General features: G+C 45.8%; 1 protein-coding gene across 1 annotated transcript; it reads right to left on the bottom strand.

Annotated features, from left to right (window-relative positions):
• Nucleotides 1-222: 222 nt before the first annotated feature.
• LOC8028601 (sorting nexin-8) lies at nt 223-21,089 on the bottom strand. The gene is made up of 13 exons (XM_029981085.4): nt 20,884-21,089; nt 20,608-20,735; nt 15,869-15,995; nt 14,827-15,041; nt 13,750-13,864; nt 10,951-11,072; nt 9,552-9,632; nt 8,997-9,157; nt 8,264-8,396; nt 7,629-7,697; nt 6,944-7,036; nt 5,512-5,667; nt 223-1,387 (listed from the first exon to the last, which is right to left on the bottom strand). Exons 1-13 carry the CDS (start codon nt 20,903-20,905, stop codon nt 1,310-1,312), a joined length of 1,500 nt encoding a protein of 499 aa, XP_029836945.3. The 5' UTR covers nt 20,906-21,089; the 3' UTR covers nt 223-1,309.
• Between the last annotated feature and the right edge of the window lie 27 nt (nt 21,090-21,116).

Here is a 21,116-nt window from a genome sequence, read left to right as displayed (position 1 = left end):
ATCATTAGAATATACTGTGCCGTATAAATGCGGCATGAATCGAATCCCGAATGCTATTTGATTAATGTTTGAAATTTCGTGACAAGTCCAGCCCTCAAAATATTCTCTCAAAGCTTCGGAGGAATTATTCTTTTAAAGTGGCACACTGTCTACACCACTACGAAGTGTCGGGAAATTTCTGAATCGAAATACTAGCTCCGAAAAAAGGGACAAGAAACACCGTGATAACTAGAAATATACTTTTTTTTATTGTAACTGCCATGAAAAAATACTATATATTTCCAAAAATGCTCACAGCAGGTTGTGGAACAAGTCCCTTTTAAACACTGGAATGTGTGCAGTCAACACCAGCACGGCCTGCAAGTCTGAAAAAATGCGACCTTACAAACTCTTCGACGTCCTAACACACTCGGTATACAACAATCCACCTCTTGAGGTAACTCCAGAAGAATTGTAACCACAAAAACAACGCTTACAAAGACACCGGTATTTCCAGGCACGTTTCTCAGTAAAACGTGTCTTGACTTCTCTGTCATTGCACTTGCCACATGCTTGCACATAGCTTGGCCTGTATGCGCCATTGTACGGTGGCGTGAGCCACACTATAAATAATGTAAAAGTGTCCACTGTACAAGCTCTTTGCACGCACTGCATTGTCCTCTCGTAATCCAGAGTAATCCTCAAGTTGCCGCCGCAGTACTATGTATCTGGCCTTCAGCGCAAGTGTTTGTCGTATGCTTCCTGGAATTTTTGTCGCATTAAGAAGTGCTCAAGGGATCCCGTCACCTCCCACCCGAGTTTAAACATTCCCGGTGTTTTTTAATGTTGCTTGCAAGTGTCTGTCTTCACCCACGATTCGAGTCTTTCTCACTCACGACCGCATTCCACCACACTGTTGCGAGTTCCAGCGTCGTATGCTACAAGGTCGTCTGCTCCCACCACTCGGATCAAACGTCTATGTATCCAATGCTTTCCAACGTCTTCTGCAATTGTGCCCTCAAGCATCAGTTTCTCTCGCCAATGATAGCATCCTGTTCAACTACTGTGTGCTCGAGTGTCGTCTGCTCCCGATGCTCGCACGTCTGCGTTTTTGACGACCGTTAATGCCGTTACAAAATGCTGCTTTTGAGAGGATGAAAGGTACCCGTAAACATCTGCAGATGCCAAGTGTGACCTTTTGGGGGAGGCTTGAGGTATGACACAGACACAAAACTTTGCGTTAACGTGGCTCGCACAGACAGGCTTTCGAGCTTGAAAGGGCGCCGCCATAATTCGAAAGGGTCCAGCGACGAAACTTCGGCACCGTGGCTCACCGCGGGACCGGGGTGCTGGCACTGGGAATCATGTTGGACACTGCAGGCGCCATGCTGTTCCAGAGTGCACCCAACTAAAAAGGCAGAGTCAAAAAAAAAACAAAAAAAAAAACGACAATTTAGTTACAACTACAACCTAGACTAGCAATGCTCGCAAACTAGAGTTACAACACCTGCTACCTAGATGCAAGCAACTCCAGAAACCTAGAGTGAAAATACTGGTGACCTAGTTCAAGTTTAATGTTGACCCAATATCGGGTATATCATGCAGCTGGCAAGAAATTCAACTGCCACGATTATTTCCTAACGCCATCAGGAGTGGGGCCACTACCGAGTTGACATAAATTGGGTCTAGAGTCCAGACTTTATCAGGAACTGAAACCCACTCATTTCTTACAAATAGGGTTCTTATAATTCTCGAAAAATGGTCCCAGCCCATCTCAAAATCAAATGGGCTCTGCATCACCCACTACTCGGATGTGTTCGACTGGTGCTCATCAGATGTGTCCGATCATCGTTCCGTCCACCAGGGGTTCTTTCTGATCTAAAGGAACCAATTATTATATGAGGAACGCCTTATGGGTCTTAGTGCCGATGCAATAAAACAGTAAACAAACCTACAGACCACATGAACAAAAATTCACAGGGTCTCTTGTGTTATTCCTAGACGACTTTAAGGCGAAAGCCCAAGCACTGATGTATTAAAGACAGGCACATGATTTAATTTGTTTTATGTTCTCTTTCTTCACAAAGCCACTCTAATTAGTCAGCTTAATTTGCTGAGTCATCATCTTAATTCACTTAGTCACCCACTTAATTTGCCTTAATTAGCTTTGATTGCTTTTCTCTATAATTCCTCTTGCTTTACTTTGATTCCTCTTAATTCGCTTTGTAGTCCTTATTAATTCACTTTGATTCCTCTTAATTCGCTTTGTCATCCTTTTTAATTTCATTGCCTCTAATTTGCCCGAGTGGTCACGTAAACGTTTTGGTACCCTTTGTGTCGGCGACATGTTTTCGCTCGAAGACTTTGAAGGTCGACTGAATGGTGACACATACGAGGCTTTCACCTTAATAATGTGCCTACCGTGCTCCGTTTGCCCCCAAGCCTTCGGTCCAGTGGGAGCTACGCGCTTGCCTACCAATCGACCGCCTCCCTTTCAACACCTGACCCCGCCCTCTCCGCTTGAGTGCAGGCAGAAGCACGATCGCATTGCGAAAGATGGGCACGCGAGTGGTCTAATGAGCAGATGGCTTGCACCACACTGTCAGCTTAGGGGCGAACAGAGCATGAGAGCACTTGGTGCGCATGTAGTAGGGTTGTGCAAATATTCGAAACTTCCGATTCTCGAAGCGAATACAGCCATATTTGATTCGAAGTTTGAATCGAATAGGGTTACTCGGCAACTCCGAATATTTTAGAAGTCTTTCGAAGTGCTGCAAAACATACCTTAATTCAGATTTTTAAAAAAATTACGAAAATTGTATGCAGTGCGTAGAGTAATCCCTCGTTATAACGAAATTGCTTATTTCGAATTATCGCTTTCATTGAAGTTCAACGTGGTCGAGACCGAAGATTATTCTTAGTGTACCGGCTGCCGAACACGCTTATTACAAAGGCCGAAGTGTCGAAAGTATGCAAGCCTACATGGAGGCGCACTAAGACCCTTGGATTCCCTCTCCCTTCTCCCCCGAAGCAAATAGCAAACAAGAAAAGGGAATAAACGAGTGACGGAGGGCAGAGCGCACAGAGTGCGGCTTCCGATGCTGATGAGCCGACGCAGCCAGGGAGCAGCGTCCCCGCTCCGACGCCACTCGTGGCGCCCGCAGCTGATGCTGCCCGACTCTAGTCGGAATCGCGTCAAAGGAGCGATGGAGCCCGGAGGAGATCATCTCTTCGAGAGCCCTCAACACGTACGCTTGCAGCGTACTACACACACACGTGTGTCGTTTGGGAGATTGGGAGTGTTTACGGAAAGTCGCTTAGATCTGCAAGGCTGAGAAAAGTGTCCGGCCCAAGCCCAAAATTGCCAAAGAATTCGACATTCCAGCATCGGCTGTTTGACACTGACCACCATTTCGAAGAACAAGCAATGTGTTAAACGGGTTTAACAAGTTCCTCATGCAAGAGAAAGCGCGCCCGTGACCCAAACATGAAAGATCACCAACTGCTTTAAGCATGTCGGATTTTCTTGCGAGGATGCTTGCTGAGCCGGCGAATGATTCTCAGGGCTGCAGTTGCTGCAACGATCTTTACAGAAGTGTGTGCAAATGTGTTGGCGAAGCCACCGATGATAACTTTGATTCGTTCGCGCTTGTCAATGCGGACACTCCCATTGTTGCCCCTGCCACGAATGCTGCGGTCCTAGACCTTGCGTGCGGCCAGCGTAAACACGAAGCGACGTTGGAAAGGCACCTCGGGAAACGCCAATGACTGCACAGATGCAAAACATCTTATGGCTGCTTTGAAACAAAGCGGAGAGCAGCGGCGGTGACAGTTTTTTTGCGATGCGTGGAGCACTTCGGGAAGAACTGATGCCCGAATAAAAATATCGGCAAACTCTACTAGATTATTTTTTTTACTCGGTAAAGCTGCCGCGAGTTGGTCGTAACCAAGGTTTGTTCGATTAAACACACAGTCGGTGTTCTGCAGTGTTTCCATCCAACTTAGAAGCTACTATCGCTGTTCTTCTGGCTCTCGCTTTTATCGAATTTACCGCTTGTATCGAATTTTTTTGCCATCCCGTTGACTTTGTTTAAACGAGGAATTACATACTTGAAATTAGTTCACCAACCACGGCCGGACCGCAAGTAGCAATAAACATAGGAGCAACAAGTCTACACTCTTGAATCTACTGCGGATTGCAATTCTAATAGCTAACATCAAACCGTCTGTGGAAATTTCTCCTTAAATAAACTGTTGTTTGTGGCCCCGCTTCTGTATTATTTGTGATCTTGACTTTTATTATGGACAATTTTTGGGAGGCAATGACGTGTCCATATTAAGGGGAGATGCAAGTCAAAAACAGCAATATTTTGCACAAACTTTGATTTTGGGTTTTATGATGTTTAATGACTTTTTAATCTTTATATATGATGTCTAAAAATTAGAAGTGCCGATTATAATCGTGAAATTAGCCAAATTCGCATCTGAAGACCTCCAGGCAACCCAGAACGGCCTGAATTTGAGCCATTTTTCTCTGCATGGTTCTTCAAGTTATGATGTTGCTTACCTTCACATTTACATTGACAAACAGGCCCAGCCGTCTCCTCTCCACTGCAGTTTTCTATGGCTTCAATTTTTCAACGAAATTTATTACCGAAATATTTTCCGCATTGCGAAAGAGTATAGCCACACATCTATGGTCATATTCAAATGTGTTCTTTTTATGTAATTTTGGGGCATCTTCACAGTTTGTGCACAGGAATTTCTGTTCTTAATATTGTCCTATCACAGCCAAATTTGACATGCATTAACTTTAGAATAAAAACTATCTAGGTTTGGCTAAAATTTTTTTTTTTTCTTTTTTTTTATAAAAAATTTAGGAATTTTTTGTGAGCCCCTTGAAATGTCAATTTTGCTATTTTTCAATTATTTTAAATAAAATCTGGGTTGTACACATAAAAAGACAAGCTTTATCAAATCTAACACCAGATTTATACAGACAAAATTAAACACTTTAAACTAAAATTTCATTACAATATCATAAATAATACAAAATATATTTTTCCCTGGCGCGTGTCCCCTTAACGGGACGTGACTGTCTTGAAATAAGAGCCAACGCACAGGCGAGCTGGTGAACGATCATGCCACGACAAGGTCCTGGTAGATCTTGTCGTGTTTGTGCTTTCTTTTTCTTTCTTAGTCTCGAGGGTTCTCTACTGCGACCATTGACAGCTTCGCATCGAAGTTATTCGATTTGATTAGAAATTAATTGTACAAATAAACTATTTGCTTCGTATTCACCTCAAACCGAAAGAAAATCACCATTTGCACATTCCTAGCTCATACTAGTAACACATCAACGAGCAGCTCGTTTGTGTAGCGCTTAGACCGTCGCTTTACTCTGGGGCACGGACGGCCGAGGAACTTCAGGAACTCTGGGGAAGTGCGAGGGCACTTTGGGGAATCCGCCGTGTTCCTTGAAACCCAGTTTGGGAATCTGTGTCTTAAAAAGGTTGTGGCCCAGACGCCCACCTTGGAGTGCCCGGCGGCCTGGATGCGCACAAGGGCCTTGGTGATGCCTGCCAGCGCCTCCATGTGGGCGTACACGAGCTGGCTCTCCAGGTGCACGCAGTGCAGGGAAAACTGCGTCCTGTGCTCCAGCTCCTGCGCCTGCTTCATCGGATCCACCTGGAGGCAGAAAGAGCCACGGGTGTGGCGAGTGACAAAAAGGAAGCGCACTGCAGTCGCCGACACTGAGAGAACGGCTTTGGCTGCTTTGGCCTTGGCCGTGCTTTGGCTTTGACTTAAGGCGAGACAAGTGAAGCTCCTCCCTGCCATCCTCACCCAGGAACAAGCTTCCCTAAGAGAGTCTGCTTATTTTTTCTGCCGTGTAGTATCCACTAACAAAAAAGTTACGTTTAGGCAGTGCCAAAGAACTAAGTGTTTTTTTTTTTATTTTTAACACTAAAATTATTTTTTGGCACAGCCCTCAACATCATCTAGGCCGTCGGAGGCTAGACCTTGGCGAGTCCTTCGTCAGGGATGACCGTGTTTGCACGATTCTAACGTGCCCCCAATTCTATTGCGCAGGAAGATTTTGCTTTCAGATATTTAAATACCTAGTAAATTGGTGCCGATTCTACTGCGCAGGTAAAATAATGAAGATTGAACATATACCTCATAAAACAGATTTCATGAAATGCACGCCAACACGAAAATAAATAGCGTGCACTAGTCGCCGTTGTCCGAGTCCGACGATGGTTCTTCGCTGTCCAAAGAGATAACCCTTGCTTTTGAGCTTGTACGAATGCGCAAACGTCGCCTCTGGGAGGGTCGTCTTCCAAACGACACTTTGCGAGCTTGTCGGGTCACTGGGATTGCGAGGCCACGCGGTGTTGCTCCGTTGTTATCTTCTCCTGCCAGCGTGATGGCCTTTTGTTTAAATAAAACCTCCTAGTGGAATTTCTTGTTTTTCCATCTTAAAACAGCAGACAAGAGTCCATAGATGCGAAAGAATGCACGTTACACAAATACCAAAATGGCGAATGTAAAACAAACGGTCACGATGGCGATGGGGCTAGCCACCTTATACCGAGTATTGGAGTTTCGGTTCTTGGTTTCGATTGTATCGCGCATGTAGTTTTGGATACCGATTTTAGCGAAAAAAAGTGTGCGTCAGAATTGTGCAAACACGGTAACCCCCAGTGTCCTGCATGCATGCCCAGTTGTGCGGACCTGGTGACTAGCCTCTTGCTAGGTCGAAGTCGGACATCTTGGATCATGAGCGTCGGTCACGGCTCGTTTAAACGCGCTTAACATTGGCAAAAATTTTTTGTAGCCCGAAAAAAACAAACAAAAAAACTTCAGTGTATTTAGGTTTTTGGTATAACGAAGCCTTGAACCCCCAGTACGACTTTGTTGTGTCCCGGTTCAACTTCCCGGAAGGTGAAAAGTGCCGACTCACCGCCCCAAAAGAATTTGTCGACTTCTTCACCATCCGGTTGATGGCCTTGTGGTGCCCGAGAACCACCCCGCTCTCGTGGCGGTCGCACAGTGCCTGGAGAGAGAGGAGATTGTCCTGTTGATTTACGTGCTCTCTTAATCAGTTACTGAGGTTCCTAGGCAGTAATTAGAGGCATCATGAAAGGGTAGCAGCAGGCAATAGAATACCACAATCTTTTTCTCTCTCTGATGGTAATGGTACATCAATACTGCATGATTGGTAGTAGAATTAGATGAATGATGATACTGGGGCACTAAATACCTGCACCTGAGAACAGTGCGAATTCGGTATAACACAGATCTACATATGCGCTCTTGCATGGGCACTTCTATTTTAAAATTGTGTGGTGTATTTTTTTCTTAGGCTTTTGCATTTGACGAATGCCGTGTTTTGCCATCTCTTGCTTTATTTCGTAAAGTGTTACCCGACGCCTGTGTTTACTAGCTATAATGGCCCATCGTCATTATGTGTACAACCTTGAGAGATGGCTCTTATACTTGCAAATAGGCAGCTGGTGACAAACATTGAGTTACTATGGGGATGAGTTGAGCTAGTTGGTTATGATCCATTCCTTCATTGTTCAGCTGGTTCCACCCGTAATGAAACATTGAGCATTCACAAACATTTCCCGCTGCCGCCAGCTTACCTTGTAGGCAACCAATAGGTCCAGGAACAGATTCAATTCTTCCAAGACTTCCTCCTCTTCGTGCAGAGACTGTAAAAAAAATAAAAACATGCACAGTCACACCATGTTACCCTTCGTACAAGAACAGCAACTAACACAAATCGCGACTATGCAAAAAAAAAAATTAAAAAATATGGAGGTACAAATACTTAAAATTTAGAATTCGGATCGAATGGCACTGTATTCCAATCGACTCAAAACACATTTCTGCAATAAAAAAAACTATGAAGGCTTTTTCAATCTGCTTTGAAAAGTGTAGTGGTGTTGCCTAGCAACAGGTACCACTACTATTTACAAAACTAGCCCAATTCGCTACACCGACATAATACCATAGAGGTTACCACCCCATTGCTATGTTTGCATCCGCATGTAAACTTTGAATAAAGCCCACCAAAGAGACTGGTCCCGCCGTATCTACAGCGAGTTGCTGGAGAGGTACGATATTCATTACACTCCCAAGTCGGGCAATAAAACATAAGGCAGTTCTTCTACCGCAAATGGACAAGAGACAACTGCACAGAAGACCGAGCAACGAGTTCTCGGTTGTTTCTGGACTTCTGCACTGTGGATTACGCCGATGTCGGGTCCGGGCTCACCTGTTCAGAGTGCGCTTCGTGCACTGGGGTGAAAAGGTTCTGGAGCGAACGCAGAGCCCTTTGCAGCACGTTCCAGGCCTCGTTGCCTCCGGTCCCCCAGTCAGATTCCAACTTAGAGATGTTACTTAGCGTCCTGCGATTTGTACAAAACCCAGCTGTTGGATTGCCACCTGTTCCGTTGCCTGTTTGACCCAGGCGAGCAGAGCAACACGGTTTTGGTGTTATGTCAGAACAGGAACCAACACCCACATTTTTGAAGGAATGACGAGAGGCCTTTCTTTCTACAACCTTCCGACTTAAAAAAGGAGTAAGTACCACTAGCCTATGTTGCACTCAAGTTTGTCAGAAATGGGAAGAGCATGTTGCTGTAAACCTTCACCTGAAAGAACTCCGCTGATTGCTCGAAAATAGATTAAGACTTTGGTTATGAAAGGCTTTTACTTCAACAAGGCTTCATTGTCAAAATCAAAATCCTCGTCCAGCAAAGTTCCATTCCAGCAAAGTTATATAGTTCAGCAAAGCAAAAGTTGGCAAAGCTGGAGTTGGCAACGCTAGAGCCAACAAAACCGGATCAACAAAGAAGCTCCAGTCCACTCAACATTTTCTACAACTAGACCAGAGTTCGCCCTAATAAATAAAACATTCCTGCTTTGTAAAAATAAAAGAAAGAAAACGCCCCTTTCAAATTATTATTACCCAAAATAGTTTAAAAACTAAAACAGAGGGTCCTCACGCAAACTCTCGTCCAATCACGAGCACGTCCACGGCCGCGCTCTTGGATCGGTCCACCATCCGGTAGGCAGCGTCCCTCAGCTGGCCCAGGCAGACGTAGACCTGACGAAGTTGCTCCCGCACCACCGCAAACTGAACCGTCGCGTCGCTGGACACCAACTCCTGTCGCGCACCACCCACAAAAGAAGAGTCGGTGCGCACGTCCCCGTTTGTGGACAGAAGGGGACCGCGTCCCTGTTTGTGGCCTCTCGATTTCCGCTCAACGACATCACACTAGACCCTTTCCGAAAGGCCGTCGAGCAACATTGGCAATCGCCACCTTTTGGGAATGAAGCGTACGGTTAGATTCAAGTCGTCGCCGAACTCCGACAAAGTGCCTCCTTTTCGGGCCAAGCAGAGTTCGTGCCCGACACCAACGTAACCCTGGCGTCCAATACACGCTTGGAGTGTGTGCCCAAACAATGGCGGACTCAAGCAATTTGCACAGCAGCCACTAGATGGCGCCCACTTTTGAAAGGGGTCTCTTGCGAAGATGGCGCAAAGGTGAAGCACTCACGTCCGACTTCCGTGCCAGTTCGCTGGTCAGGAACTCGTCAGGAAGGTTCCGGAAGTGGTCCTTGAGCCTCGTCTGCACGTCCTGCATGCAATCGCCCGACGAATACGGTGATCAAGAAGAATGGCTCGACGCCGTGTTAATTAAGTCTGAAATCCAAACACCTTCGAAACAACGTCACACCGTCTGAACTACGTGATGTGGGACAGCATGATCTGTGACCATGTCAGCTAAGGAAGGCTACGAAAGCAGAGTGAAAATCTATTCTATGGCATGTAACTCGCCTTTTAGCATTCCCTCGCTCGGGTTTCAGCGACTGCTTTACTTTAGCAACAGAACGTAAAACTTCTAGTATGCTCTAGAATACTAAATAGATGCAACACCGTACTTGAGCAATGTTCGGTGGACTCGCTCGACGTGAACGTCTGGAGAATGGTACTTTGGCACATGAAACACTGCTACGGTGGAATATCTTTATGATAAAAATATATAAAAGAAGGGAGAAATTCACTATAGTGAAGCTTTGTTTAACGAAGCTTTGCCACACTAAATTTAGACATAGTGAGACCTTGCCACAGTGAGACCGCCATCGTGAGACTATAGCATAGTGAGACTCTGTTATAGTGAAGCTACAGTATAGAGTCGAATTCTCGCAGGAAATGGTCGAAAAAACAATTAGTATTACTTTGAGATATCCCCTAATGGTGGGCTCATGCAATGTTTTATTGTACCCAGAAAGGTGGGCAGAAGGGCATCCCCTACGTCACACAGCACAAAGAATGTTAGTGTGACAAACCCTTCACTCGTAAAAAAATATTTGTGCAGGTAATGTACAGCACGACACCGTTAGAACAAAGAAACGATCACTGGCTTGTGTCGTCTTTCTCCTAGAATCGAAGGGCTGTCATCAAATCTACTGGTGCGTGGCGGAAAGTGCTCAATTGAAGCACTGACCTATGAGGTAAACTTTTATGCCCACGAATACCCTTACAAATTTGAAAAAAAATGCTGATGCTGAAAAAAAAAAATAAGAGCAGTCCACACAATTGGTGTTTTTCACCTTTACAAAAACATGGAACTTGTAGAGATTATCATAGAAAAAATTGTAAAGGTGTTGGCAAACTGGTGAATATTAAACATGTTGAATTAACCTGAGACTGGGCTAGAGAAGAAATATCAAAACGTTTTGATGTTTCTTCTCTACACCAGTCTCAGGTTAATTCAACATGGTAGTAGGGATTGGGCATGAATTTCGTCTGCAAGATGGCTGTATCTCGTTTTCTTATTCTTGATGACAGACGCTTCACGATGGTTGGGGCCACGGTACAATTGAAACAGGCTTGTCTAAATCTGGAGTATGCTTATAAGGGTACGGCTACAACAGAAGTGACACGCAACTTACTGTACCGCTGGAGGTGAGGAAAATGCTGACTGCTTTGTCCGAGGCAAGCACTGGGTGCCGTGCAACCAGGGTGAGAAACCGCTTGAGCGCCCTCCGCCGCTCTTCTATGAACTGCGAATCCGCTGTGTCGTCATTGCCACCGCAGGAGAAAAAAAAAGGTTGTAAATTAACAACTTTTAGGAAACGCAATTGTAATCTACAGAGCACTTTGTTCGGGATTGAATTCCCTAAACATTGGGGTAATGATGATTAAATGTTAGATCAACGAAACCTAATCGAGAGTACAGAAGGGATCAATTTTGTCAAAACAGATTCCCACAGATTGGGCCTGAAGTTTTCTACAACGGGTCCATATCGCACGAGCCAATCAAGTTTTGCTGAATCGCGTTTTAGCGAACAGCGATCATTTGAGCGAATTGCCGTTTCAGTGAACGACGTGTATTGTTGGGGCACGTTAACCCAGATCTGTATAAACAGAGAGTTTGGTCAATGGGAGGGGAAGGGAGGAGCAGGCAGAGCCAGGGCACACGCCAAATACAGATAGAAGGCTGGACATTTGCTCTATTGGCCAACCAGAAGCCGAAAATAATCACCTAGCGGTGGCAGCGAGGAACACTTTTAATAAGTGCACATGAGATAAATATAGTAAATCTTCATGGGTGAAAATATGATGATGTTTTGTTTCAATCATGATCATGCAAAAAGATGGAAGAAACGAATGTGATGCTCAAACTCTGTTTTGCTCGGACGGCAGATGCTCAGTCCTCCGCGGCTGGCATACAAATTACGTGCCACGATCGAAACACCATATGCATTATATTTACAGTCGGCGAGAGTTACTCTGATGCACTTACTAATTTTGTTTCTCGCGACCACCGCCAGGGTATTATTCGCGGCTTCTGGTTGGTCACGTTTGAGTTTGTGAACGCGCCCTGGAACATGCCCAGCCTGCTTTTGGCCAATAGCGCCTCCTGATTTGCCTCCTATACAGTCTAAGCTCGTTATAACAAACCTTGATTTTGACCAAGATTTTGGTCTGTTGTAAGAGGAGTATGTTGTGTGCAGATATGAAGTTGAGTCAACGGTATGTAGAGGAAAACCAACCGAACTTCACAAATCAGTATGTTATATCCAAATGTCTGCTGTAATCAGGTCTGTTGTAATGGGCTTAGACTGTACTTCCCAATGGATGGCCAGACTATGTACGGCTCTGCGTCTACCCACCCGGCCATCTTGTTCACGCTCCCTCGCAGCAGCTCATCACAAAAATGTTAACCCACCTACCCCACTCATACACGCCGATTCGCAGTGTCATAATTCGCTTAAGTGTCTTTTGATGTAAGGTCAAAGCAGCACTTTGTTCGCTAAACCCTTGTACGACCAACTGAGTGCCACCCTTCTAAAAATTTGTGCCGACATTTATAAAAACTGGCCATACAGATTCTATTTTGATTCTGCAAAGCAGGCCAAGACCAATACCAGTCTTCAAGCACATGACTGGTCACAAAGGGCGATTTGACAGTTTTCACGTTTCCACCTTATTGATATCAACCTTATCTGTTACTTTTTTCAGACGCAGTATCTCTACTTTCTCCCTTACTTTTCCCAGTTTTACATTTCGGAGCCTTCGTAGACTTTGTTTCATTCGATCAAGTGCGGTTCATTCATCCAAATATTTTCGATTATTTCCTCTTTGGAGACCACATAGGACGATGAAAGTACCCATCGCATATATTCAAACGTGGCTCTTGATTCCTGCAGATGATGATAGTACCTCTAAAGGTCATAAACAAAAAATAATATATAGTACACATGAAAAGACAAACAGGGACGGTAAGGCGCAGTTCCACACGGTGCCGTGTGAAACTGCGTTCCACACAGCACCGTGTGCTTCCAGAACACATCTGACTGGACACACTTTGTTTCTGTGCATTAATAAGACAAAGAGGAAATGCCAGAAAGACAAGGTGTAGTGGTCGGCATACCCAACTGGATATTGAGAAACCCGGAGTTCAAATCCCGGCTCCGCCAAATATTTTGTCTTTCAGCGGCTTCGTAGTCTCTGTTTCATTTGATCAAGTATGGTTCATTTATCTACATATGTTGGACTATAAAAAAAAAAAAGGATGAACACTGATTACTTTGAGAAGTGCCGGCTAGACGTATGTCCAAATAAGGCCCATCAAATACGGCAGCATTCAAACACATCCCCTACGCCAGTCACGTCGAAGAGCCATTTTCAACGCTCGTATGCACCTCGAAAAGCTATATTTGGCGTTAACTTTTGTAGGGCCACATTGTCAAGGCTAGCATAGATTTCGCAGCACTTAGATAGTCAAAGCTGCTTGCACCAGCACGTGCATTTAGCATTTAGCGTCGCCTTCGCACGAGAGCACATGCAAACAAGACGAGAGACGAAAGCCACGTGCTCTTGCAGCAGTACGGGCTACAGCACTGTGGAAGCTACGCTACCTGTAACAGTGTACTACTGCAAAAAAAGTTCACGCCAAGCACACGTGGCTTGCACGTGACGTCACCGGGGTCCCGTCCGAAACAAATTCGGCAGTGCGGAACATAAGCTGCGTAAGGTATGCGCTCAACAGCAAGGCCACAACAATGGCCGCCGACAGGACGTGTGTGCGAGCTGTGTATAGTTAGCCTTGGCCAAACCCCAAGTCGACGACAAAGGGGCTCTCGTAGTCGGTAGTCTAGCAAACCTTTATGCGCCAAGTCCCCGTTTCTTCCAGCCCAGCAACCTTCAGCACCAACCCGTGCGCGGGAGCAAAAGCAGCGGCTCACCCATGGCCCGCTTGGGTGGCAGCTGGGGCACCGCCCTGTACGGGAACCGCTGCAGGAGCACGTCGAACAGTGCCACGAAGTCGTTGTAGCGCCGCTCCACGCACGACTGGTACCTCTGCGGCGAAAGAATGAACCCCCCGCGAGGAAGAGGGGCCAAGAGCCGCCTTTAAGTTTCGGTCGGGCGCAAGACGAGAGATCCGGACAGCCGATTAGGAGCTCCAGGTGGGGAATTCCCGACACTCCTGTAGCTTATTCTTACAGAACGGGGAAAATCCAGGGCTTGCAAAGACTCCGCACGGCGTTTCGGAGGATTTGGAAACCGTGTGGAATTTGTTCCTTTCTGACCCAGGGGTTTTCAAACTTTTCGATTTTGACGAATCTATAAACTCTATATATTGGCAGCCAGGGAACCCCTCCCAGATTAGGTAGTGATGCAAAAAAAACAGCATAGAGCCCTGTAGAAAATAATGTACATGGAAGGAACTGTCTGGCTCACAGTTATGCATCATAGGTTGGCTTAATTAGGTCTGCTAAAAAATGTACTGCAAATTGCTAGGCAATTCTGTTTAATATGTGAAACATTCCAGCATCAAAAACATTTATATTATCGTTTAGCAGCACGTCAAGCCTGCCCAGCCAGACGCTTACGTTCACGGCACTCTTCGTCGGGTAATATAACGCTTGGCATATGTACACTTGAAATGATAAACCCGGTTAACTTCCAGAACCTTCTCACCCACTCGTCCTCTCCCACCTCGCCTACCCCTCATCACTCCACCCCCGGTCACATGACCTCCCTGTTAACCACTTGGTGTCAAGCACCTCACTCCTCCTCTCCCATCCGCCAACCAATCAGTGTCAAGCCAAGCGGCCACGCTTTTATCCGGGCTTCATTTTTGGGATTGACAAAGAATGTTTCACGTCAACACTTCTCAAACTGGGAAAACACTTAATTTTGTGGCACGAGCAATCAAGGAGATTCAGGAGCTTGGGTTACCCTCCGAGGGTACTCTGAAAAAGCTCTTCGTAGTAAGGCATGCGAGCACCGGACGCTAAGGCGAGGGGGTCGCTGCCCACCTGACTAGAGACCTCGTAGACGACGTGCTTGAGAATGAGCCCCTTCTTCTCGGGGACCAGTGCCACCCGGATGGTGTCCTGTGCCAGCAGCTCGCCGTAGCTCAGGCCCAGGATCCGGGGGTCCGCGCCGGTCCGCACGTCCAGGTTCATCTTCCGTCCAAGCCCCAGATGCTCCCGCAGCTCCAACGGAGTCCCCAGCGACGGGCTCGGCACTGCTGTTGGAGGAAACACGTCGAAGAAGTTGCTCCTCGAATCGCCGAAAAACGATAAAAGCGCCGAGCGAGAAGCGAATCGTTCAATGGAAGATAAAGAACCCGCGCAAAAACAACAAATTAATCATCTCTCCAACGGTTCCGCAGGCCCCTCTTCCCCCTGGCTACACCGGTGATCTGCAGTGCCAGCTCCCGTGTTACACGGTTTAACAAGGGGTGCCGCCATGCTCGTCACTTATTTCTTACAAACTTTCGCCACAGCATCTCCGTAGGACGTCGCCCACCCGACATTTTTCACCATATATCTCTTCGTAGCAGGTGGGCGTTCAATTGAGTATTTACGGTATACATATGGACACGATACACTAAACTTTGTTGCAGGTTACGATATGCAGGACATCCTACTCCCCCAGAGCCACCCCCGTTCTCCACTTTGGCAGAGAGAACGCTGGAAAAGATGTGAGTGGGCTTGCCTCTCTCCAGCATTCACCCTGCTAAAGTGGAAAGGGTGGAGAGCTCTGCGGGATGTGCTCATCCTGCTTATCTTAACCCGCAACAGAGTATAGTACCTCAAAATGCAGAGCACAACTTTGTTTCCTTTTGCAAGGGTTGTAGTGACGTCAAAACGTCAAGCTCCGATTGGCTCTGATTGAGGTATAGTGGGTCGATCTCAAGGCAACTTGTTTGCAGGTCTACCCACTACCCTTCAATCAGCCAATCGGAGCTCGACGTGCTGATGTCACCACAACCCCTACAAATTTAAAGAAGCAGACGAACTTGCTCTTCGCATAGCTTCGGGTCGCCCCTGCCCAGGTCCAAGAAAGACACACCTTCTAGGTTGGCGAGGGACTTGTCGTCGAGCTGTTTCCCTTGCTGTGCCAATGCCAGGAGGGCTAGGCTCTTGTAGAGGCTAGTCCGCGTCACCGGTCCCACCCTGGCGCCCGACAGTTCCCACACCTGTGGGAAAAAACGAAAAGAAACGTCGTCTTTATCCTTGACTCGGAAAAAACACCGACGATTTCGCCAAACCGTTTGGCGAATAAATCCGAAAGAAAAAGGCCCAGGAATAATGGCAACAGTGTGTCCTTGCAGACGGTGAAGAGCGGCGGTTATCGACTTTGTAGCTGCCAATGGTATTTATTCGACTTGCAACTCATTGGCAAGATTATTAGAAATCAAAACGTTTGAGTTCAGTGTTGTCCTCAAGCAGAAGACAGCTATACTCATATTCGCCTCAAAAACCATAGTAAAGAAAAGTCTGGCTCCTTGCAGAGCACCGCTAATTTCCCCCTTTATGTGGATAATTAAAATATACCATAAAATACAGGAGAAGGGCCCACTTCATCCAAGCGCCCATTTTTAACGTGTTTCAAACTCGGGAACTCTGCATATTACGAGACAAATCAAGCAGCATCAAAAGCGCAAGTCACTGGGCCTTTTCTGTTTATGATTGGTTCAGTCATGATAGAACACATACAGAGACATGATGAACACCATGGTGGTGCACTTTTGATGCTGTCTGACTGGTCCCCTCAGCTTGCAGCATCAGCTGCGTCTGGATAAGGTGAAACTAAGTATAGATCGATCCAGTTTTCAATGAAAGTGAGGTGGGCTCTCCCCCAGTATTTTACGGTATGTAGGTACATTTTAGATTGGATACATGTTATCTTGTCAAAACGTACAAATTTCAAATGCCAAAAGCATTGTTCCTTTCTGCAACAACCAAGTCTTGTAAGAACAAGTATTGTTATGTTTCTTCCAAATACCCTTGTGGCCCTGATACTATCCGAAATAAATAAATTGGTAAAATAAGTGTCCCTAACAGTGTCTTGGCCGAATTACAACTCATGTTTTGTAGGCTCCCAGATGAAAATCAGTTCAGCTGGAGCTGGATTATACAACTGGTTCCAGCTAGATTAAGGTGGAAATTCCTAATCCAATTGGATCCAGTTCCATGATCCAGCTGGACCACTTTTCACCTGGGAGCTGACGCATTCCACAATTCTAGGTTATCGCCATCGGCAGCCACTCTGAAAACGGTATCTAAAAAAGAAACTGGACAAAAACCAACAAAAAACCAGAGAGCAAAACAACAACGTGCAAACAATAACCAAGATTATTTCACAGTCCATATCGCTACACAGCACTGTTTTTTTGTTGTTTTTTTTTTTTTTTTCGTTTTTTTCAAAATGCATTTTAGAGTGTGGATGCATGCAGTTGCTGTGAGCCGTACAGTGCTAAGAGTTACAATTATCAGACAACACGGACTCAAACATAGCAGATAACTCTTTCCCACCTTCCCAGTACGATTGGCAGTTCTGGAAAAGGATTAGATAAGAAAGTGACATACAAAACGAACGGGGCTACAAGGACAGGTATGTCCTCAAGCAAGCCGACTGAGATTGTGGAGAAGATTGGAGTTGCCACAGCATTGCATCATAGTTTTGAAAGACAGCAGACGTACATGTGCAAGCAACCATTTTTGGGAAACTGAAGCAAGCTAGACACAAGGACATTACCGTAAAATACCGGGGGATCGCCCACCCCACTTTCACTGAAATTTGGGTTAAAGGGCAACTCCGCTTCATTTTTGATATTTAGAAAACTATGCAGCCCTCTTCAGTATCATATAGGAAGACCCCATGTCAAATATTACGATCTAATTCCGTCTATATATTTAATAAACTCGCCAGAAAACTTTCATATGAGCCAAGTCGCCGAAATCTACCAACTCTAGCATGCGACATGAGGCACAATCGTCAGTGCAGTCAATGCGACGGAGTTGGAGCGGCCAACGTTGAACCACTATGTCAGAAGCATGACTACGTCATTCTCATGTTTTGTTTGTTTTTACTTCTCAGAGCGAAATTGAACGATGACGTCATGAGTTTCCCCTCCCGCTGTAGGCTCAACGGCGTCCACGTGATCACTGAACGCGGATGAGCTAGTTTGCGCTGCCCTGCGCGCGTATCGATCTGTTTCTCCGCTCCCCCTCTCCTCTTTCATCTTCTTCCCTTCCCCTACTCCCCCGGGCCATCCCGCGTCGCGTGCCCTAAACCTCGCCCCCACGAACATCACAAGACCATGTGGTTCGACGTGACGTGGCCATGACTCTGACGACTCGAGACCAATGTTGCCTGACGCAACCGAAGTTTCGGTTTCGGTATCAGCTGATGTTTAAATTAAGATTACACAAATATTATTCCACATTTCGCGAATCCGAAGACGTAGAGCTGTTTAGTAGTGCTTTGTAAAATGGAATCACATGCAAGCCTAATTTTTTCAGAATTGAGCGGAGTTGCCCTTCAAATGTAGGCATGGACGCTTGTCCGGTCAAGTCAAGCATTTAACATACAATTTGCAGAATTCCCAATTTCGGGAAATGTTAATAGTGGGCGCTTGAAGGAGATGGGCGCTTTTGTGGTATTTTGTGGTATTTAAACAAGCCCTCCATGATCAAGGACAGGAACCTCATGGAACCGTAGCCATAGACTCTCAGAATCTAAACACAGTCTTAAAGGATTCCATGGGTCCTTCCTCAAGCCTCCTAAAAGTTCCTGTAGACTCCCAGGGGGTACCTTTTTGGAGCCTCGGTAGTTACCTCGAGACTGGTCGAGCATCTTTCACACTCCACAATAATGAGGTTTTATGTGGGGCCGTCCTTGAGAGGCAAGCTGAACAAGAGAGACCCTAGTACATATAGATAGATGACCAGGGTGACTTGACGATTGTTCAGATTCTCATCAAAAGTGTGTTCAATAACTCGTTAACAGGTGACAACGAGTGGCTAGGCTGCCCTGCATATTTCAAAATCATTGTAAGAACACTATAAAATGTTTGTTAACAAGTTGGAACCTCTGCTGCATCCTGGTGTTTTCACCGATGTCACCATTTTGTCTCGGCACACACCAGCCAGTACAAGCAAGCATTTCAAGGATTTATCTGACATTTTTTAATTAGTACCTAATTATGTTTACCATTTTGTTGCTATGAGCTGTCTGGTGCGTGTCAAAGGCAAGTATTTCAAAGATTCATCTGTCGCCATTAAATTTGTATTTAATAGCAAGATGGCAGATTGACGTCGCGTGAAAACACCCCATAAACCTTTCAAGCGTTCAGTTGAAAACAATTATTAAATTAGAATCTTGTGACATGACAAGCTCCAAACTTGGATCATAAATTCATGTGGGGGATATGTATCACATCTCAATGATGCAAGACCACAATTATCAGTTTCATTGACACTTGTTACGAACCCTAATGCAGAGGGCTCGGAAAATTCCTACAACATGTCCCTCAACAATGTTCTACTCACAAGATGTAGGGTTCTGCCGGGCACTGTAAGTATATTAGTAGGGACATGAAGGGAAGGAGAGGTGCCAGATGAAAGGAGGGGAACGGCGCGCGTGACTGTTTGGTCGAAATGTCGATCCCCTCCTTTCCTCTGGCACATCTCTCTTTCCCTTCATATCCCTACTATCATCTTTTCATCTAATTTCATACAGTTTTGTTTTAGTGTAGCGAACTACATGCAAAAGATGGTTCACCTCAGCTTTTCATTTAAAGAAATAAGTATCTCTTTCTTTTTTTTAAGACAACTGTTGAGCTGTATATCAAGAAATGAAAAAGCAAATAAAGCCAAGCAAACCAAAGTGTTATCAAGGAAATCGTACAACTCACTGGTGTCCTTCAAACGGCTCCCCTTGAGAATGAATGCAGCAGAGTCAAATTCCAGCCACAAGAACAACAGGAATGTTGATGCTAAACATTCACAGCACAAACGTGCATTACTTCATTTTTCTTCGGTATACAGGTAAGGGGGCAGCGAAGGCAGCGAAAACCACACTTATCTTTAAAAGCTGCCTCGCTTAATCGTTCTAATCCCACCCACATATCCAGATAACATTGTTCAATGCAACATCGGAATCTTATCTAAGATAACGCCAAAAGGGGTTGATGGACCAAAGCGGGAGCTGCATGCCGGCACAGCCAATCACGTGCCTCAGGTTCGCCACGTCATCGCGGTTTCGGGCGGCCTGACCAATCAGCTGCTGAGGACGGGCCGCGTCACCACTATCTCCGGCCCGCTCGGCCAATCGGGCGTCCGGATAGAGACGTGACGCGGCGTTTATTTTACGAGTGAGGTGCTCACGTACCCACGCTTTGCCCCATAGTTACTTGGCTGGCAAAGTTGTAGAAAAAAAAAAGAAAGAGAAGAGACATTAGAAAGAACTGGACGGACTGGTTTGCCAGACACGCGCATACTCTCCCAGACGATCAGAAGCGGTAGGTACGACGTCGGTCGGTTGGTCATAGACGCAAATGACTTTCTCCGGAGAAACTTTCTTGCCGTTTTTTTTTTTTTTTTTTCTTTCGGTGAAGCGATGAAGCGGATAGGGGTCAGCGTTTTGTGAGGGGAGAAACGATCGAAGCGTTTCAATCCGTACAAAAGGAGAAAGGCTATAAATAACAATGGCAACGGGAAGGAGGCGTTTCCTACGAGCACAACACGGAACTACGCGTAAAAATAGAAAACAAAAGAAAAAGGGGGAAGAAAAAAAATACTGACTTGTTCTAATGTCGACTTCGGGAGGTTCGTCGACGATAGGAGTTTGCCATAAAGTTCTCGGTCGACTTCGGCTCTTTCCGACGGGTTCAGGATAGCGTGGACTTCTTTGTAGATCGCCGGCACCGCGCCTGCGAAAGTAATGACAATAAAAAAAAAAAATCGTTAAATACCACGCCGACAGCCCCTACGATGGAACACGTGTAGCGAAAACGTACACAGAAAAATAACGCCGTAAAGTTGATCCGAAAAATATTTTGTGCTACAGTACAGACTCACCGATGCTTAGGTCGATCGACATGGTTGTGGGCTCGTAGTTTCTGCTGTTACCGTAGCATCGGTGCGACCATGATGTTAATTACGCCGATTTATTGCTGGAATTGTTACCGATAACGGCAGTGCGCCGTCATATTTCGCACTTTTTTTTGCGGACATCGATACAAAAACAAGACACCCCCTTGTTCGGTACGACGATACAGAGAAGTAGCTGGTACCCGCGTTTAATCTCCTGC

This window comes from Ixodes scapularis, unplaced genomic scaffold (genome assembly GCF_016920785.2).
Source record: "Ixodes scapularis isolate PalLabHiFi unplaced genomic scaffold, ASM1692078v2 PGA_scaffold6__148_contigs__length_123643588, whole genome shotgun sequence".
In the NCBI taxonomy this organism is placed as follows: domain Eukaryota; kingdom Metazoa; phylum Arthropoda; class Arachnida; order Ixodida; family Ixodidae; genus Ixodes; species Ixodes scapularis.
The sequence above is the reverse complement of the archived record's forward strand: the minus strand, read 5'-3'. Positions and strand labels throughout refer to the sequence as shown.